The 21592-nt window shown below is 36.9% G+C and overlaps 1 protein-coding gene across 3 annotated transcripts in view; it reads right to left on the bottom strand.

Annotated features, from left to right (window-relative positions):
- SCLT1 (sodium channel and clathrin linker 1) overlaps positions 1–21592 on the bottom strand; it is a 278922-nt gene that overhangs the window by 113345 nt on the left and 143985 nt on the right. For all 3 annotated transcript variants that reach the window (XM_017347573.3, XM_008267951.4, XM_051819886.2), the window contains exon 10: positions 8030–8120. In XM_017347573.3, coding sequence (XP_017203062.2) covers positions 8030–8120 — 91 coding nt within the window. The remainder of the gene's footprint in view (positions 1–8029; positions 8121–21592) is intronic.

Below are 21592 nucleotides of genomic sequence, written 5' to 3'. Positions count from 1 at the left end.
TTTCATTTTTTTTTTTTTTGACAGGCAGAGTGGACAGCGAGAGAGAAAGAGACAGAGAGAAAGGTCTTCTTTTATGGTTGGTTCACACTCCAATGGCCGCTGCAGCTGGTGAGCTGTGGCCGGCGCACCGTGCTGATCTGAAGCCAGGAGCCAGGTGCCTCTCCTGGTCTCCCATGGGGTGCAGGGCCCAAGCACTTGGGCCATCCTCCACTGCACTCCTGGGCAACAGCAGAGAGCTGGACTGGAAGAGGAGCAACTGGGACAGAATCCAGTGCCCCAACTGGGACAAGAACCTGGTGTGCCAGCGCCACAGGTGGAGGATAAGCTTATTGAGCCACTGCGCCGGCCAGAATTTCATTTTTTATAGCTGTATAATATTCCATGTGCTTTATCATTCATCTGATTATGGATACCTTGGTAGGTTCCAAATTTTGGCTACTGTGAACGGTGTTGCTATAAAATGATGGTACAGGTATCTGTTTGATACACTGTGTTCAAGTCTCTTGGGTATATACCCAGTTAGTGGTACTGCAGTATTACTTGGCAAATCTATTTCTAGTTTTTTAAGAAATCTCCACATAGTTTTCCACAGTGGCTTCACCAATTTACATCTCCACCCATGGCACACTGTTGTCAAATTGTCAAAAGTTAAAGACAAGAAAAGAATCCTAAAGACAGTAAGAGAAAAGTATCAAGCTACATATAAAGGAAAACCAATTAGATTAACATCAGACATCTCAGTGGAAACAATACAGGCCAGAAGAGAATGGGATGATATATTCAACATTAAAAGAAAAAAAAACCTTCCAACCAAGAAGATTATATATAGCAAAGCTATTCTTTAAAAGTGAAGGAGACGGCCGACGCTGCGGCTCACTAGGCTAATTCTCCGCCTTGCGGCGCCAGCACACTAGGTTCTAGTCCCGGTCGGGGTGCCACATTCTGTCCCGGTTGCCCCTCTTCCAGGCCAGCTCTCTGCTGTGGCCAGGAAGTGCAGTGGAGGATGGCCCAAGTCCTTGGGCCCTGCACCCCATGGGAGACCAGGAGAAGCACCTGGCTCCTGCCATCGGATCAGCGCGGTGCGCCGGCCACAGCGCGCCAGCCGTGGTGGCCATTGGAGGGTGAACCAACAGCAAAGGAAGACCTTTCTCTCTGTCTCTCTCTCTCACTGTCCACTCTGCCTGTCAAAAAAAAAAGTAAACATGAAACACATCTCAATGCCAGATTCACTGACAGAGTAGGTAGGATTATTATACAATCAACAAAATGTCAGATCTTAATTCTTTTCTATCAGTACTAATCTTGAATGTAAATTGAATAAATTCACTAACCAAAAAATTTAAGTTAGTTTCATGGATAAGAAACAACAATCCCACTGTATTCTGACTGCAAAAAAGCCACTTCACAAGCAAAGATAGACACAGACTGAAAGTGAAGTGATGGAAAAAGATATACCAGGCAATGAAAACCAAAAGCAAGCCAGTGTAGCTATCCTGATATCAGATAAAACAGACTTTACATCAAAAACTGTAAAAAGAGATAAAAGACATTATATTGTGATAAAAGGTTCTATTCATCTAGAAGACACAACAATCATAAATATATATGTACCCCACTCAAGGTCACACAGATATCTACAGCAAATATGATTAGATCTAAAGGGAAAGATAGTCTCCAACACAATAAAAATGGGTGACTTCAGCCTCTCATTCTCATCAAAGAACAGGATGTTCAGACAGAATATCAATATACATTGGAGTTGAAACATATTATCAAACAAACAGACCTGACAATTACAGGACATTTCACCTAACAGCTATAGCATACACATTCTTCTCATCAGTACATGGAACGTTTTCTAGAATAGACCACATATTAGGCAAAAAATCAAGTCACTGAAAATTTAAAAAGACTGAAATCTTGTCATGTATATTTTTAGACCTTAAAGGAATAAACCAAGAAATCAACAATAAGAACCACAGAACACTAATAAAAACTTGGGAATTATACATTGAATGATCAATAGTTCACTGAAGAAATTAAAAAGGAAATTAAAAACTTCCTTGAAGTAAATAAAAATAAAAATATAACATTTCAAAATCTGTAGGATACAGCAAAAGCAGTATTAAGAGGCAAGTTTATAGCATTAAGTGTTTACCTTAAAAAAAGTTTTTATTTAATTTCTTTAAGATTTTTAAAAAGAGTCACACATTTATTTGAAAGGAAGAGTTACGGAGAGAGGGAGTGACACAGAGAGAAAGAGATCTTTCATCTGCTGGTTCGCTCCGTAAAAGCCCGCAATAGCCTGTGCTGGGCTAAGCTGAAGCCAGGAGTCTGGAACTACATCAGGGTCTCCTATGTGGATGCAGGTGCCAAAGGACTTGGGTCATTTCCACTGCTTTCCCAGGCACATTAGCAAAAAGCTGGACTGGAAGTGAAGCAATCATGACTTGAACTGGTGCCCATATGGGATATCAGAGACCCAGGTGATGGTTTAACCCAATCTGCCATAATGTCAGCATCCTCTTGAAGATGTTTGTTTATTTATTTATTTATTTATTTAAATATTTAATCATTTATTTGAAAGGCAGAGTTCAGAGACAGAAATAGACAGACAGATTTTCCACCTACTGGTTCATTTCCCACATGGCCAGAACAGCTGGGGTTGGGCCAGGCCAAAGCCAGGAGCCAGGAGCTTCCTCTGGAGCTCCCACATGGTCTCCTTTATCTATTGCTTTCTCAAGCTCAATAGCAGAGGGTTGGATTGGAAGTGGAGCAGCCAGGACATGAATTAATGTCCAGATGGGATGCTGATGCTCAGGCAATGGCTTAACCCACTGTGCCACAGTGTTGGCCTTATCTTGAAGATAAAATAGCTAATTTGAGGCCTCTTGCTTGCTAAATCCAACAGCAGATCCATTAAGAGTTAGTTTATTTTGACCACCTCTCCTCTACTGCCATCCTCAACCTCATTTCTCATAAGTATAGGTCATACTCTGCAGTCTAATAATTTTTGGTTGAAAACTGGAAAATGTAACTAATACATTGTAATTACGGTGTATTTTACTTTGTTCTTATGAGGATTATGGGTTTTTGTTTGTTTAGTGCAAACAGGCAATTATCTGACCTGGATTTGAACTCTGAAATCTGTTCTTCTCAGTACATAGCAGCTGGTATCTATGATTCGTTCTTATTGCTTTCCATGATTGTTTTTATAGCTAGTGCTCTAGGGAATGACCATGGGCCTGCACAACTTGAGGGACACTCAAGATTTGGGCAGAGGTAGAGTTTTATCCTCCATGATTTCTTTGCTCCTAGGGATTCCCTATAATGTAAAGCTGTTCCTCCAGATTTGAGATCTATCCTCTGATACTTAAAAAATAAGATTTCATTAACAGTCACGGCTATGCTGATCAAGTCACCGTTTCCCATAGTGTCCATTTCACTTCAACAGGTTTCCTTTTTGGTGTTCAGTCAGTTGTCACCGATCAGGGAGAACATATGGTATTTGTCCCTTTGGGACTGGCTTATTTCACTCAGCATGAGCATGAGGTGTTCCAGATTCCTCCATTTTGTTGCAAATGACTGGATTTCATTGTTTCTTACTGCGGTATAGTATTCTAAAGAGTACATATCCCATAATTTCTTTATCCAGTCTACCGTTGATGGGCATTTAGGTTGGTTCCAGGTCTTAGCTATTGTGAATTGAGCTGCAATAAACATTAGGGTGCAGACCGCTTTTTTGTTTGCCAATTTAAATTCCTTTGGGTAAATTCCAAGGAGAGGGATGGCTGGGTCGAACGGTAGGGTTATCTTCAGGTTTCTGAGGAATCTCCAGACTGACTTCCATAGTGGCTTGACCAGTTTGCATTCCCACCAACAGTGGGTTAGTGTCCCTTTTTCCCCACATCTTCGCCATCAGCATAGCCCTGACTGTTAATGAACAACTTAATACATTATCCCTCTTAGTAGTTTTTTTGTCTGTTCTACTTAATATGACTGGTTTAATTCTGTAATTATCACACAGTTATTCTTAAGTGTTGAAAATTAACTGAAATGTGATCCCTGTTAAACATAAGAGTGGGAATAAGAGAGGGAAGAGATGTATAATTTGGGACATACTCAAGCTGACTTGCCCCAAATGGTAGAGTTAGAAACATACCAGGGGATTCCAATTCAATCCCATCAAGGTGGCATGTACCAATGCCATCTCACTAGTCCAAGTGATCAATTTCAGTTCACAATTGATCATAATGAAAGGACTAAGAGTCAAAGGGAGCACATAAACAAGTCTAGTACCTGCTAACACTAACTGATAGAATAAATAAAGGGGAGAGTGATCCAACATGGGAAGTGAGATATTCAGCAGACTCATAGAATGGCAGATGTCCTAAATAGCACTCTGGCCTCAGAATCAGCCCTAAAGGCATTCGGATCTGGCTGAAAAGCCCATGAGAGTATTTCAGGCATGGAAAGCCAAGACACTCTGGCAAAAGATCTCTGTGAGTGAGATTCCAGTGGAAAGAACAGGTCTTCAAAGAAGGAGGTACCTTTCTCTGAAGGGAGGAAAGAACCTCCACTTTGACTATGACCTTGTCTAAACAAGATAAGAGTCGGAGAACTCAGAGGGCTTCCATAGCCTTGGAAACTCATGACTGGAGCATAGGGAGATTACTGATGCCATAGACAGGAGTGTCAATTGGTAAAGTCAACAACAGGAGTCACTGTGCACTTACTCCTCATGTAGGATCTCTATCCTTAATGTGCCGTGCATTGAGATTTAATGCTATAACGAGTACTCAAACAATATATTTCACTTTGTGTTTCTATGGGGGTGCAAACTGTTGAAATCTTTACTTAATGCATACTAAACTGATCCTCTGTAAAAAAAAAAAAAAGAAAAAAAAGAAATTATCAACTCCCAACTTGACTCTCACTGGGATTAAACATGACAATAGGTCTGATCTGATTTCATCATCATTTAAAAAAAAATCATCTATTATTTTTCACTTTATGTTTCTGTGTGGGAGCAAACTGTTGAAATCCTTACTTAATGTATACTAAGCTGATCTTCTGTATATTAAGATAATCGAAAATGAATCTTGATGTGAATGGAAGGGGAGAGTGAGTGGGAAAGGGGAGGGTTGTGGGTGGGAGGGATGTTATGGGGGGGAAGCCATTGTAATCCATAAATCGTACTTTGGAAATTTATATTCATTAAATAAAAGTTAAAAAAAATAAAAATAAAAAATAAAAAAAATAAGATTTCATTTGTCTGCTGCTCTAGTTGTCCAAATTAAAAAGCAGTACACTCAAATATCTAGTTTCAAGAATTCAAAACGTGTGTGGAAAATGGAATTAAAAGGTATATTTATTTTGTCATAAAGTTTTTGAAATTCATGCATATTTATTCATAATATATATTTTCCATAATTATTTTTTATTTCTTTTAAAAATTTACATAGGTGAACAAATTTCATGTGTTTTATATATAGATTTAGGAGCACAGTGATATTTCCTACTTTACCCTCTCTCCCCACTTCCCTCCTCCTCCTTCCTTTTTGTTGGACAGGCAGAGTTGGACAGTGAGAGAGAGAGATAGAGAGAAAGATCTTCCTTCTGTTGGTTTACCCCCAAAATGGCCGCTATGGCCGGTGCACTGAGCTGATCCGAAGTCAGGAGGCAGGTACTTCTCCTGGTCTCCCATGCGGGTGCAGGGCCCAAGCACTTGGGCCATCCTCCACTGCCTTCCCGGGCCACAGCAGAGAGCTGGACTGGAAGAGGAGCAACTGGGACAGAACCAGTGCCCAAACCGGGACTAGAACCCGGAGTATGGGCGCCGCAGGCGGAGGATTAGCCTAGTGAATGCGGCGCCGGCCCTCCTTCCTTTCTTATTTATGAATTTTTTGAGGAATATATCTATGTATTTTCCAAGAGCAGATTTCACTCAAATTTCTGTTTTGGAGTACTTCATTGTGCTCTGTACTCTAATGCCATATACATAGTTTGGCTATCCGGCACGGATTTCCTAAGAATTTATACTCAGAAGCTGCGTCTCAATTTTTTTTTTTTTGTGGTTCTTTTGCTGTCAATTTTTCTTTAAATTTTCAAGTGCTTTTCTAGCTCTAAACTTTGATCTTGGATACCTTCAGCCGAATAAAACTGCTGTTTTCTGAAGATGTATCTTTGGAAACTGGGATAACCATGTCGGACATTTAAAAACTAATGATTCTTACCTCTTATTATCATCGTTGTGTTTTGGAGTGTTTTCCAGTGTTTTTAAAAAATTATCCTTTTATAAATATTGACTTCAGTGAATTCTATCTCCTAAATCACAATTTACCCTTCTTTCTTAATTTTACGATCTCTGTCATGAATCTCAAGCTCTGTAATATTAATATAGCCATTCATCTGAAAAATAGTATGTATTTGTGCATAAATAATATTTATAGAGCAGGCCCATGGTGCAGCAGGTTAAAGCTGCTGCTTAGGATATGCACACACAATATCAGAGTACTGGTTTGGTCCTGGCTATTCTACTTCCAATCCAGCTTCCTGCTAATGAACATGGTAAGGCAGCAAACGATGGTCCAATGACTTGGGTCCTAGTCACCCATGTGGGAGATAGAGAGAAAGGTCTTCCTTCTGTTGGTTTACCCCCAAAATGGCCGCTATGGCTTCAGTCTGGCTCAATTCTAGCTGCTGTAGCCATTTGGAGGAGTGAACTAGTAAATAAAAGACCCGTGTCTCTCCTTCTCTGTCAGTCTGCCTCTCAAATAAATATATCAATCTTAAAAATATGTACCTTTGAGGCAACTATGTCAAAATGTTAAAAACTTAAGTCTATGTGTGCTGATGGAACTCTTCCTTATACTTTTCTATATTATTTGAAATAGTTTTAAAATAAAAACAATAAACTTATCCAATTTTTACAACTGTCATCTATGCAAGGATTCTAACTATTGCACAAATACAATCAGTTTTTCCCAGATCAGGAAGCCAGATTTAGAGTTATATAGCTAGTAAGTACCAAAGCTAGAATTTTTAATAATTTTATTCATCCTAAATCTAAACCCTGACCTATGCTGACACTCTCCTGAAATTTGTCAATTACATATAAAAGAACTAGAGTTTGTTATTTAATGAATATTTTCAAATATAGCATTAAAACATTATTAAATGTTTCTCTTCCATCTACATATAACTAATTAACCAAAACACAATGTTATTTTTTTTAAGAGAGTACATGTCCCATAATTTCTTTTTTTTTTTAACTTTTATTTAATGAATATAAATTTCCAAAGTACAGCTTATGGATTACAATGGCTCCCCCTCACCCCCATAACTTCCCTCCTACCAGTAACCCTCCCCTTTCCCACTCCCTCTCCCCTTCCATTCACATCAAGATTCATTTTCATTTCTTTTATACACAGAAGATCAGTTTAGTATATATTAAGTAAAGATTTCAACAGTTTGCACCCACGTAGAAACACAAAGTGAAAAATATTGTTTCAGTACTAGTTATAGCATTAAATCACAATGTACAGCACATCAAGGACAGAGATCCTACATGAGGAGTAAGTGCACAGTGACTCCTGTTGTTGACTTAACAAATTGACACTCTTGTTTATGGCCTCAGTAATCACCCTAGGCTCTTGTCATGAGTCGCCAAGGCTATGGAAGCCCCCTGAGTTCACTGACTCTGATCATATTTAGACAAGGTCATAGTCAAAGTGGAAGTTCTCTCCTCCCTTCGGAGAAAGGTACCTCCTTCCCAAAACACAATCTTATATTAATCTGCTTAGGGATGATGAGGATGTTTTCTTGAATTAGGCTCAGGTGTCTAGAAATAAAAAGTTCTTTATAAAGTTGTTTCCAATATTATTATTTAGCATCCTATTTTTACATTTAGGGGGCAATAAAACAATGAATTTTCTCCTAATAACTCCCTTTAACACAAAATCCAAAATAAATAAAAAATAAAATATATAGAGAATTAAGCTACAATTGTCTTAGAAATGGAACATACCTTCTTCTGCATCTGTGCCTGAAGATCTTCAGTCACTTTAGTTAACTCTTCCACTTTTGCTGATGCAACTCTAAGATCTAACTTGGCTTTCCTGAAAAGCAGAAAGTAAATTAATGAACATTATTTTCAGAGACCATAAAGTATAAAAAATTAGGAGACAACTACATTTTATAATATCAGTACTAACTCTTATGTATCTAAATATGGATCTGAGGAATAAATTCTAAAATTACCTTATTATTTAGTATAACAAAATATATGTGGGAGAGAGTAAAGAGGAACAAACATAGCTGAGTGGGGAGGGGTGCAAAGGAGGAACCACAAATACTTTATTTGGATAAATAATACTTTACAGAAATAATTTGATATATTTAATTAAAAACAACTTTATCATCTTAACTAGTTACCTAACACAAGTTTTTGTTCACCAAGTAGCATATTTTTAGGTTTATAATTTCGTGAATTTATGATTAGAGAAATATTGAATATATATTACAGAATTTATGAAAACAAACCTAAGCTTCAATATCTTTTCATTCTCTGAACACCAGAAGTATATATTATGCACTTAATCCAGTCAATGAAAACATAGTCCAATGACAATGTAATATATACTTTCTTCAGAGACTGTGGTTATAATGGACAACATAAGCTCGTGTTTTTGAACATTCTAATAAATTTGATTATCTTTCTGATGCTCCATAGGAAATAATTTTAGAACAATAGCATGAGCTTATTAAACAGTGTGAACACAGAATATTCAAATTGATTATATATAGGACATATATTTTTAGGAAAAGGCTACTTTAGTGGAGGAGCTGTCCCCATTTGCTTATTTACTACTTTAAATGTATTTAAATGTAAATAACAGTACTATTTGACTTAAAAGGAACTATCTGATGAAAAGTTTACATGTAAATGCTACTTCATTTAATTTTGACTCCAACAGTATTCATAAATATTATGAAATATATTATAAAACAACAGGAAATACATATCTAATTATATCGTAATTATGAGTAACTTGGAACAGTTGTAAATGGTTTGCAATCATCTTAATTAACACTCACAATAACTGTGAATTAAGGAATATTATAATATCAAACTGAAATGGAGGGGAGTGAGGTTGATAGAGGTTTACCAATATGCTCAAGAATTTACAAAAAGTAAAAACTAGGATAATAGCAGAATCCTCTATTATATACTACCAAAAAAAGATCCTAATATTTTTTAAGATTTAGTATTTAAAAAATGCTTTGTTTTAAATAAACCCAGATTATAAAAAAATTAAACAAAATCGACTTTCTTCACTCACAAAATGATTCACCAAATGACAAAATAAAAACAAAAGAAAAAAAACCCTTCTTACAACAATGCATGCAAAATCTTCCTTAACCTTACAGATAATTTCAGGAGTACATCTACTATGTAAACCAGTAAATGAATCTATCAGTTACAAAATCCTACATATTTTAAAGGGGAAAAACTTAAGGAATAAGATATTTAAGTTGTGATGATAAAATTGAGAAAATGATGGTAAGTTGTGATGATAAAACTTTGAATAACCATGGCAATTTGGGTCTTTACCTTCATAAAAGATTTAATAATTCTCGTTTACTTGTTTCATGGGCTTGCCAACAGGTCAAAATAGATAAAGTACTTTCAAGTGCCCATTAAAATATAAATAAATATGTCAATGTAAGTTCACATATAGCATGATCAAGGCAAAACAAATCTGTTGGAGACACAAAAGCAAGGTGCAATGTGGAGAACACAAAAGTCAGGAAGCTATTTTGTTACTAACTCGTAATGTGGCCTAATGCAGTTCACATGACCATAATAGATGTCTTAAAGACCTCATGTCCAATTACAAGGAGGAGGATTAGGTAACCTGCTATGATCAAAAATTCTATAATAGATTCTTTCTTCATTTCTAATATTCTTGAGTATATTTCTAAATTGTCTCTCAATTACACAATCAAGTTTCACTTCCATGGCTGAACTACTAGCCCATCATCACTTCCAAAATTATCCACCATTGATCTCTTTAATTTAATCTATATATCTTATATGTTAAAAAAGTTATATAATAAAAAAATTCCTGTTTAAAAATTATTTCTGGATTCCATACTTTTTTTTTTTTTTGGCACAAATCTATGTCTAATTAATTTATGTGGCAAATAAAGCCAGTCATTAGCCTTAACGAATGTCATCTTTTGCCAACTCACTCTCAGATAATTTATATTCCTAGTATAATAGCCTACTAACTCATTGTTTCCTAAATACATCCTTGCTTCTTTTTTTACACACTCAATTAAGCTGGACTTCCTTCTCTTTTTTCTGACAAACTCCTCAAAAGTTTTCCTATCTTAAGTTTCTTTAACTTCTCTTAGGCAAAAGACTCTACAATTCCAATCCTTATAATATATAACAGATGGTTGTATTATAATCACTACTGTAGGAGTCCTCCTCTGTAGAGTTTTAAATTCATTAAAAAACAGAATGTTAAATAATTGAAGGCAAGCATCGAATCTTATTATTTTCAAACTCTCAGGAGATAGCACAGAACCTGGCACATTGTAAACAAGTAAATCTATCACGAATAGAAAAGAGGGCAAAAGGAGAGAGGAAGAGGGAGAGGGAGAGAGAGAGAACCAGTCAGAAGTATACCTTTATCTTAATGCTTTTATTTAGTATCTTATATACTCAATTTTATGTTTATATGTAGAGAATCCTAGAATAATAATTTTGTGAACAGTTCTTCCAAATATATATCATCTCATACTCATTTGGAAAAGAATCTCTTAACTACATAAAAGAAAAAAATCAGGCACTGTACTTAGATCTAATTTGTAAGCCATCAAAAGGAAGAACAGAGGAGGGCATTCAGCCTACTGATTAAGACACCCACATTCCATATTGGGGTGTCTGGGCTGATACTTGTCTCCCGCACCTGACTCCAGCTTCTTGCTAATGCACACCCTAGGGGACAGCAGGCAACGGTACAAGTACTTGGGTTTCTACCACCCAAAATGGGAGCCCTAGATAGGGTTTCCAGCTCCTGGCTTTCATCTGACCCCACCTTGGCTGTTAAACACATTTGAGCAGTGAATTGGTAGATGGGAGCAACCTCTCTCTCACCTTTTCTCTCTCTCTCTCTCAAATACATAAACAAAAGGAAAAATATTCTGAAAGCATTTGAACTATTATATTCTCTAAAGCACAAATACTATGTTTTGTGAGTGAAAATAACTGGTAGTTTTATACATATTCATTCATTCCCTCATTGTTCCACAGGGTAGTTAGAAAATGTGGCTCTTTATATTTATTTCTGCTGGCTATGTTAAAGAAAATTCTAGAATAAAAGTCATAACGTTTTCCTAGATCTGGCTTTTACCACTACAAAAAATGTGAACTGGATCAATCAACTGAATATAACTATCAGAATCTGTAAAATGGAAATAAAAGTAATCTTCCCATATAACTCACTGAATGATAATAAAGTTCAAATAAGCTTAAAGCAAGTACTTTAAAAATTTACTGTATTTTATACAAATGTAGCTATCATCATCATCTTGCCTTTTATTAGATTAAGTTGTCAGGAACTGTGTACTGTAGCACTGATTTACAGCTGGACTGGGAAAGCTCTAGGGATGCCAGAAAATCTGGTCTTGACTCTTAGCCAATCTATGAATAGAGGGATTTATGATGTGCTGCTTAAAGTATGAATATCTCCTGGCAACCTTCAAAGTTGATTTTTTTTTTTTACTGTTGATTTTCAGCTGGCTTAGACAGCTATGTGACCAGATCGGCAAACAAACAAAAACTCTGATGGGAACTTTAGCTTGGGGTACACCCAAAGCCAAGATTAGATCTTAATGGTTTAATCTGTAGACAAAGTATGTCTCTGGATGAATAAAGACCTTAGGACATTTATGCCTGGATGTTACATGGACCTATGAAGCTTTCTTGACTGTGATAGTTTTCCTGCTGCACGATATGATTGCCCTTAAATAAGTTTTCTGAAATTAAATTCTGGGAAGTTTTTTATGAGTCTTTGCAAATATTTCAACTTGTGAAATCTTTGAACAAATCAACAAAAATAATTTAATTTTATAAAGGAACTAATAATATATTCATATCAATCACATGCAAATGTTTTAAATATATGTCTGCTTGTGTATGTAATTTTATAAAAGTCAAAAACAATTTTCATTTCAGGAAGATGAATTGGAATACAGAGTACTAGTTAAATATTAACAACCTTGATATCAAAACTATCCAAGTATTTTGTTCTTGTTGCTCCAAATATTTTAAATTAAAAATAGTTTGTTTATTTGAGAGGCAGAGACAGAGGGGAAGATTCCATTTTTACTTCTCAAATGCCCACAATAACCAACATCAGGCTAGGTCAAAGGCAGGAGCTAGGAATTCAATCCAGCTCTCCTGTGTTAAGGAGCCAACTTCTTGAGCCATCATCTGCTACCTTCCATGAAGCATATTAGCAGGAAGCTGGAATCAGGAGTAGGGCTGGGCCTAGCCCAGGCACTCTAGCATGGGGTGTGAGCGTTCCAAACAGTGTCATAACTGCTGTGCCAAAATGCCTGTTTCCCAAATATTTTAAAGGACATATCACTTCATTTTTGTGCATGTTTCTTTATGAATCAATTTTAAATTTCTGGGAGATTTCATTAATGTAAATTTCAATTACTTATAATATTACAGAAATTTGAATTAAACTTATCAAAATCAAACTTCACTCTTCCAAGCAAGGTGTAATCAAGAATAAGATAAAGAATAGAACATTAGATTTCATTATACCATCAATAGAGACAGAAATTAATATGCCTCAATTATCAATGCATTTTTGGAGATAACATCAAATACTATGAGTCAATTTTAACATCAATTTTTGTCTGTTTCCTCTTGCACTCTCTGAACATGGGAATCTCAGGAATAACTATAAATTGTTTTTCACACCATGAAAAATGATAAGATTCTATGAGAAATAAAACCCAATATTAACTGATATGGTATTTATTCTTTTTCTGCTTTAAAATAAAAGAAATGCAGATGTTAGGTCCTTTACTATGTACTTCTGCAATTATCCATTAAAATAAAGCCAATAACTCATTCTTAAAGACTTTAGAAAATGCCCAAACATAATTTTGGGTAAAGTTGTGAACTTAAAAAATCGTCAGTGTTTTTAGGAAATTTTATTTTTATTTTTTTGCTTCCCAATTTAGAGTGGAAGATGAATGATTAAGTGTATTCCAAAGACAGAAGCCTGATGGTGAAATTACAAAAGAATATACATTAATGATGTGTATCCTGAGCTTCAAAATTTTTTAAATACAATTACTTTTTAGTGTTTAGATATTTCATTTGTGTACAATTTATATACAGTTTAAGCTACTTTAAATTTATGTGCAATTTAAGGTCATTCAAATTTTTAATTTCTATATTAGAATGTAATTTTAGGGGCTGGCGTTGTGGCGTAGCAGGTAAAGCCGCCAACTGCAGTGCCTGCATCCCATATGGGTGCCGATTTGAGTCCCAGCTGCTCCACTTCTGATCCAGCTCTCTGCTATGGCCTGGGAAAGCAGTAGAAGATGGCCCAAGTGCTTGGCCCCTGCACCCATGTGGGAGACCTGGAAGAAGCACCTGGCTCCTGGCTTTGGATGGGCGCAGCTCTGGCAGTTATGGCCATCTAGGGAGTGAACCAGCAGATGGAAGACCTCTCTCTCTCTGCCTCTGTCTCTCTGTAACTCTGCCTTTTAAGTAAATAAATAATCTTTAAAAAATGTAATTTTCTACACTATTACTAGTAGTTGTAGTTCTTGATGCATTATGTGCACAAAAGCAAGCGTTTTTTTTTTTTTTCCAACTATTTATGTGCAGGCTCTCACTGAGACTTGTTTATTCAGAATGCCTTCAGAAGGTTCATGATTGACTTTGTTTTCCAGGATCTCTTTTGGTGTTCCTGAGGTACATCAATGTCTTATATCTCACAAAAAAGTACATAAATTGACATATTTCTGTTCTTGTAAATAATGATCACAAATATAATTCTTAGTCATGACAACGGGGAAAAAATACCAACTCAGTCTATTACTCAGTAGGTTACTGAAGTCTGTAATATAATAGACATGTTTACTGCCTGCAGTATCTGAAATACTGTGGTAATGGAATACAAAACACAAGATAGGTGAGATACAGTAATCCTTAGAATGATCACAAAGTACACTTTTAAAAAAATATTTTATCTATTTATTAGAAAGGCTGTTAGAGAGCGAGAGAGGCAGATCTTCCATGTATGAGTTCAGTCCCCAAAGAGCTGCAATGTGTGAGGCTGGGTGGGCAGAGGCCAGAAGCAAAGCACTCCATCTTGGAATCCTATGTGTGTGGCAGGGGCCCAGGCACTTGGGTCATCCTCTGCTGTTTTCCCAGGTGCATTAGCAAGGAGCTGGACTGGAAGTGGGGGGAGGGGCAGTGTCAAAGGCAACAACTCAACCTGCTACCTGACAGTGCTGCCCTCACAAAACATACTTAAATCAACACAAAAGATTAAAATTAAAGCATTATGATTTTGAGTAGGTAGTATTTTTGCATTTAGCAGAGAATACTGAAGTGGGAGGTATTTAAAATGAGTATTGGTAGAATAATTATGTGTCTCACAAGGAAAGTTGAAGGGAAAGCTTTAGAAAGGAATAAGATAAGTGAAAGCAAAAGGAAAGTAGAGAGCTTATTTAGGGAGGTGGGAAATATGAGTACAAGGTCACAGTGACTACGATGTCAGTGGTCTTAACTGACAAGTTATTTGTATTAATTTAGAGGGAAATGGGAACTGCTAATTTAATGGGATCAGAACTCTAGGAATTTAAACTTGATATTTGTGATAAAGAATGGAATAGATTAATAGTTTTCTCTCTTTAACCAACACATTAAATGATCAAAAGGCAATAAAGAACTAAACTAGGATGATAATAACAATCCTGGGAGAGATTGCATAGGATTTACAAAGAATTGATGGAATTCTGTGCATTCATTCTTTGAACAAATATTTATTGAATGCTTATAAAAGGTTAGGTATTGTGAACATAGTCCAGACATGTTGAATTTAGTACTGGTGGTTCATTCAGCATTTTTTTTTTTTGGCATTTTGTTTGTTTGTTTTAACTATATTCCAGGAACCCCAAAGTTATATTATTGAACCCCTGTGTGAACTATACTAAGTACTGTTACCAGCATTAATGATACAGTAGTAAACAAGGGAGATAAAATCCAAAGTCTGATAGTTTATACTGTAGTGGAAGGGGACAGAGACAATAAACAGGTAAACAAATAAATAAGATAATCTCAGAAACTCATAATGCTATGAAGAAAATGACTTAGAACAAGGGGAAAGATAAGGGGAAAGATATGGGTTATCAATGAGAGTCTGTCCAAGGAAGGGATATTAGAGCCACAGCTTAAAGGATGATGAGGTCAAGTTAAGAAAATCTAGCGTGGAAGAAGTACAGGCAGACCAAATTAATCATAAATGAAAATAATATGAAAAAGATATTTGAGAAATGACAATTAAGTTGGGATACATCATGGAGAGAAAATTGGAAGAGGAAGTCAGAGAGGAAGGCAGAGGTCAGATCACATAAGTGCCTTTTGGACACAGTAATAAATTTGGAATTTGTTCTAATTGCAATGAAAATCCAATGGAAGCTCAAGCAGATGAAGGGAGATGACTTATGCTGCAGTGGGATAGGAGAGAAAGTAGAAAGATCAGTTAAGAGACTGGGTGCTGATTCAAGTCCTGGCTGCTCCACTTCAAGTCCCACTCCCTGCTAATGTGCCTGGAAAAGCAGTGAAGGAGGCCCCTGCACCCACATGGGAGACCTGGAAGAAACTCTGGCTCCAGGCTTCAGATGGGCTCAGCTCCAGCCATTGTGGCCATTTGGGGAGTCAAACAGCGGCTAGAAAATTTTCTCTTTCTATGTCTCTACATCTTTCCGTAACTCTGCCTTTCAAAATTCTAAAATAAATCTTTTAAAAAAGAGAGACTACTACAAATAAAAGATAAATGACAGTAGTAATGACTAGATTTATGACAACCTAGACACAAAGCCAGCATAGCCAGGATGTTGAGGTGAATTACAAGAAAGGAATCAAGCAAAATTCCAAAGTTTGATGATGGTATTTGAGATGGAGAAGACCTCCGTCTTTTACTTAAAATAGCAGTCCTCCTTTTAACCAGTTTTATATATTGACTTTTATATAAGACTTTAAAAAAAATTTTTTTTCTGACAGGCAGAGTTAGAGAGAGAGAGAGAGATAGAGAAAGGTCTTTTGTCCGTTGGTTCACCCCCCAAATGGCTGCTACAGCCGGTGCACTGCGCCGATCTGAAGCCAAGAGCTGGGTGCTTCCTCATGGTCTCCCTTGAGGGTGAAGACTTTTTTCAAAACTGAGAATTCTGCTGAAAAAAGGTAAGACAACTAGTGATACAGTAATTCAAGTATGGAGCTCAACAAAGTGATCAATTCTGTATGTATGTATTTGAGAAAAATATTATTGAGAAGAATTAGTTGGGGAAGGTAGATGTGATCATTTACAAGAGGGAAGAAAAATTGATTAGAAATTTAAGAAATGTTTACTTTTAGTAAGATAAGGCAATTGGGAAAACAAAATAAGCCAAGAAATGACCACAAAAATCAGAGAAGAAATCAATGCACAAATACAAAATATCAAATAGAGAAATGCTCAAGAAAGAAAAACATCAATCAGAAATAATCAATAACCAAGGAGAATGAAAGATTTTATTTTAAGGCCAAGAAAGTAGCAGTAATATTTAAGAAAAGAAGAATAGAGAGGTGGGGGTAAATCCAAACTGGAAGAAATCTTGAAGCATGACAACAGCAAATACAGAGACTACTAAACAATTTCAAACAATGTGAAGGATATAATATAGTAGTCGAAGAAGTCATCAGGTAGCTCTATACATTTGAGATTTTAAAAGAAGAGAAGTCTGAGACGAGAAATTAACATTTAAAAACAGGAAGATGATAATTTATGGAATAAAATACAAGAAAAAACAGAAGAGATATGAAGTTGCAAAGTAGGCAAGAAATGGGGGATTAAATAGAATAGCAAGGGGGAAAAAAAAAAGAAATGCTTCCTCTGATAGCAGTTGGGTCCGGCATTGTGGCATAGTGGGTAAACCCACAGCCTGCAAAGCTGGCATCTCATATGGACACTGGTTCATGTCCAGGCTACTCCACTTCAATCCAGCTTCCTGCTAACGGACTGGGAAAAACCACAGAAGATGCCCTAAGCACTTGGGTCTTTGCACCCATGTGGGACACACAGAAGACATTCTTGGTTCCTGGCTTCAGCTTGGCTGTTGCAGGCATTGGGGAGTGAATTAGCAAATGTAAGAGCTCTCTGTGTCTATTCTTCTCTGTATAACTGTGCTTTTCAAGTAAGTGAATAAACCTTAAAATCAAAAAGGAATGACAGCAGCAACAATAAATGTAAAGATAATTTCACACATCTCGGGAGTGAAATATGTCTACTTAATTATAAATATCAACTCACAAATCTACCAGCACCTCCTTTGAAAATATTATACATGCTATCTACACAGGTTGGACACTAATGGAGAATAGAGGTGGGCAAAGATAGTAAGTTATACCACATTGCAACACAGCAAGGAAGGTTATTTTATTTATATCATGGAATGAGGAAATTGAAGTTCATGCAGCTAAATAATTTGCCTAAGTCAATCAAATAGTAAATGGCTGCTCTGGATGTCCTAAATAGCACTCTGGCCTCAGAATCAGCCCTAAAGGCATTCGGATCTGGCTGAAAAGCCCATGAGAGTATTTCAGGCATGGAAAGCCAAGACACTCTGGCAAAAGATCTCTGTGAGTGAGATCTCAGTGGAAAGAACAGGTCATCAAAGAAGGAGGTACCTTTCTCTGAAGGGAGGAGAGAACCTCCACTTTGACTATGACCTTGTCTAAACAAGATAAGAGTCGGAGAACTCAGAGGGCTTCCATAGCCTTGGAAACTCATGACTGGAGCATAGGGAGATTACTGATGCCATAGACAAGAGTGTCAATTGGTAAAGTCAACAACAGGAGTCACTGTGCACTTACTCCTCATGTAGGATCTCTATCCTTAATGTGCTGTACATTGAGATTTAATGCTATAACGAGTACTCAAACAATATATTTCACTTTGTGTTTCTATGGGGGTGCAAACTGTTGAAATCCTTACTTAATGCATACTAAACTGATCCTCTGTAAAAAAAAAAAAAAAAAAAAAAAGAAATTATCAATTCCCAACTTGACTCTCAATGGGATTAAACATGACAATAGGTCTGCTCTGATTTCATCATCATTTAAAAAAATCATCTATTATTTTTCACTTTATGTTTCTGTGTGGGAGCAAACTGTTGAAATCCATACTTAATGTATACTAAGCTGATCTTCTGTATATAAAGAGAATCGAAAATGAATCATGATGTGAATGGAAGGGGAGAGGGAGTGGGAAAGGGGAGGGTTGTGGGTGGGAGGGACGGTATGGGGGGGAAGCCATTGTAATCCATAAGTCGTACTTTGGAAAATTATATGCATTAAATAAAAATTTAAAAAAAAAAATAAAAAAAAAAAAAAAAAGTAAATGGCTGCTCTGGTCTAAATATTTGTGTCTCCTTAAAATTTATATGTTGAAATCTCATATGAATATAATTTCCATATAACAACTCTTTGTTATTTAACGCCTCCAGGTCTGTAACATTTGGTTGTAGCGACTCAAATGGATTATGACAACTGTAGAACAGGAATACAAAACTGGAGCTGACTTCAAAGCCTATCCTTTCCATACTTTATGCTACATAGAAACACATTTTTAAGTTTTTAGGATAGGTGCACAAATATGGAATATTTGTGAAAGATATAAATATCAATAAAATCACTTTGAAACAGGAGCCAGCACTGTGACAGATGGGTAAGCCACCACCTGTAGCACTGGCATCCATTTGGTGCTTGGTTCTTGTCTCAGCTGCTCCTCTTCTGATCTAGTTCCCTGCTAGTGGACTAAGAAAAGCATCAGAAGATGGCCTAAGTCCCTGGGGCCCTGTACCCATGTGGGAGATCAAGAAGAAGCTTCTGGCTTCTGGCTTCGACCTGGTCCAACTCCTGTTATTGTGGTCATTTGGGGAGCGAACTAGCAGATTGAAGATCTCTGTCACTCTACCTTCCAAATAAAAACATCTTTATTAAAAAAAAAAACAAACCTGAAACATAATAGTAATCTATTATTAGAATCAAAAGTTCTTAACAGTGGTTTTATGGGTTTTATTTTTGTCAACTGTCCAAAACAAGCAATCTCTTTTCAAGATTTATTTTTTACTTATTTGGAAGCAGAGTTACAGGAAGGTGAGGAAGGTGGAGAGAGAGAGAGAGAGAAAGATCTTCCACCTGCTGGTTCACGCCCCAAATGGTGGTGACAGCTATGGCTGGGCTAGGCTGAAGCCAAGAGCCTAGAACTCTATCTGGGTCTCCCACATGTGTGGGTGGGTTCCAAGTCCTTGGGACATTATCTTTTGGTTTCCTAAGTGCATTAGCAGAGAGGTGGATCAGAAATGGAGCAGTCAGGATATGAACTGGTGTTCTTATGGGATACTGGTGTCGCGAATGGCAGCAAAATCTGCTGTCCAAGGCCGGTGCTCTGACATAGCAAGTAAAGCCACCAACTGTAGCACCGGCATTCCATATGGGAGCCAGTTTGAGTCCCAGCTGCTCCATTTCTGATCTAGCTCTCTGCTATGGCCAGAGAAAGCAGTAGAAGATGACCTGAGTCCTTGGACCCCTGCACCCTAACCTCATGGAAGACCCAGAATAAGCTCCTGGCTCCTGGCTTCTGGCTTCAGATTGGTGCAGCTCCAGCTGTTGCAGCCATTTGGGAAGTGAACCAGTGGAAGAAAGACCTCTCTCTCTCTGCCTCTAACTCTGCCTTTCAAATAAATAAAAAATAAATATTAAAAAAAATCTGCTGTGCCACACAACACTGGCCCCCAAAAGAAATTTTAATATTAATTAACTGTAGTTGAAGACAGTTCCACTCTTGACCAATGAGTTTCAAAAGTAAAGTCAAATATTCTTTCTGCCCTTTAAAGATTAACAAGGATGGTAACAAAATTTTTGAATAAGGGGTGAGTACATTTCAATTAGCAATGAAGTAAAACAGTGTGAGGAGATAGGAAAATGATAACAAAATCCCATTTCTTATCTTTAAACCTGTTTTCTATATTCAGAAAACTAGCTGCCAACACATAAGGAACTGTCTGGCAATTCTATGACTAAGCACATCTGCTTAAAGCTGTTTCTCATATGGGATAGTTTCCAAGAGACATGATGAATCAAAACTAGTCATCCATGAATTCCAGATTTCCATAGCATTTTTATAATAGAAGACACAATATTATTGAAATTGGAACATGAAACATCTTAGAAAAGTCTGTTATCTCAGCTAAAATATAACTATTACCTGGCAAAACTACATTCAAAAAGTAATATATAAAAATTATAAGCACACACAACATTTTGGGAGAATAAAGTACTCATTTGTGAAAAAGAGGAAAAAATGACACAATGAATATATAAACTATTTATATAATTTCCTTTTTTGCATTTAACCTGAGTGATATAAAAATTGCATGCCTATCACATCAGCTCATATATGCTTTATTTTTATTTATTTATTTTAAATTTTACTTTTAAGGAATAAAAATTTCATGAGTACACCTTTAGGAATATAGTTATTCTTCCCACCATACCAGCCCTCCCAACCACATTCCCACCTCTCCTTCTCCTCCCTCAACCCTTGCCAGTCCCATTCTCCATTCAGACTCATTTTCAATTAACTTTGTACATAGAAGACCTACTCTATACAAAATATTTCAACAATGTGCACACACACACAAACATACACATGTAAAAACTGTTTGATAACTAGTTTTTTTTTTCCTTTTTTTAAATTTTTTTTTTTTGACAGGCAGAGTGGACAGTGAGAGAGAGAGACAGAAAGAAAGGTCTTCCTTTTTGCCATTGGTTCACCCTCCAATGGCCACTGCGGCTGGCATGCTGCGGCTAGCGCACTGCGCTGATCCGATGGCAGGAGCCAGGTGCTTCTCCTGGTCTCCCATGGGGTGCAGGGCCCAAGCACCTGGGCCATCCTCCACTGTACTCCCTGGCCACAGCAGAGAGCTGGCCTGGAAGAGGGGCAACCGGGACAGAATGCAGTGCCCCGACCAGGACTAGAACCCGGTGTGCCGGCGCCGCAAAGCGGAGGATTAGCCTACTGAGCCACGGCGCCGGCCGATAACTAGTTTTACAATTGGTATTACATATGGTATTTGTCCCTTTGGGACTGGCTTCTTTCACTAAGTATGATGTTTTCCAGATTCATCCATTTTGTTGCAAATGACCAGATTTCATTTTTTTTATTGCTGTGTGGTATTCCATACTGTATATATATCCCATAATTTCTCTATCTAGTCTTTG

The sequence above is a fragment of the Oryctolagus cuniculus genome, chromosome 8, assembly GCF_964237555.1.
Source record: "Oryctolagus cuniculus chromosome 8, mOryCun1.1, whole genome shotgun sequence".
NCBI lineage: Eukaryota > Metazoa > Chordata > Mammalia > Lagomorpha > Leporidae > Oryctolagus > Oryctolagus cuniculus.
The sequence above is the reverse complement of the archived record's forward strand: the minus strand, read 5'-3'. Positions and strand labels throughout refer to the sequence as shown.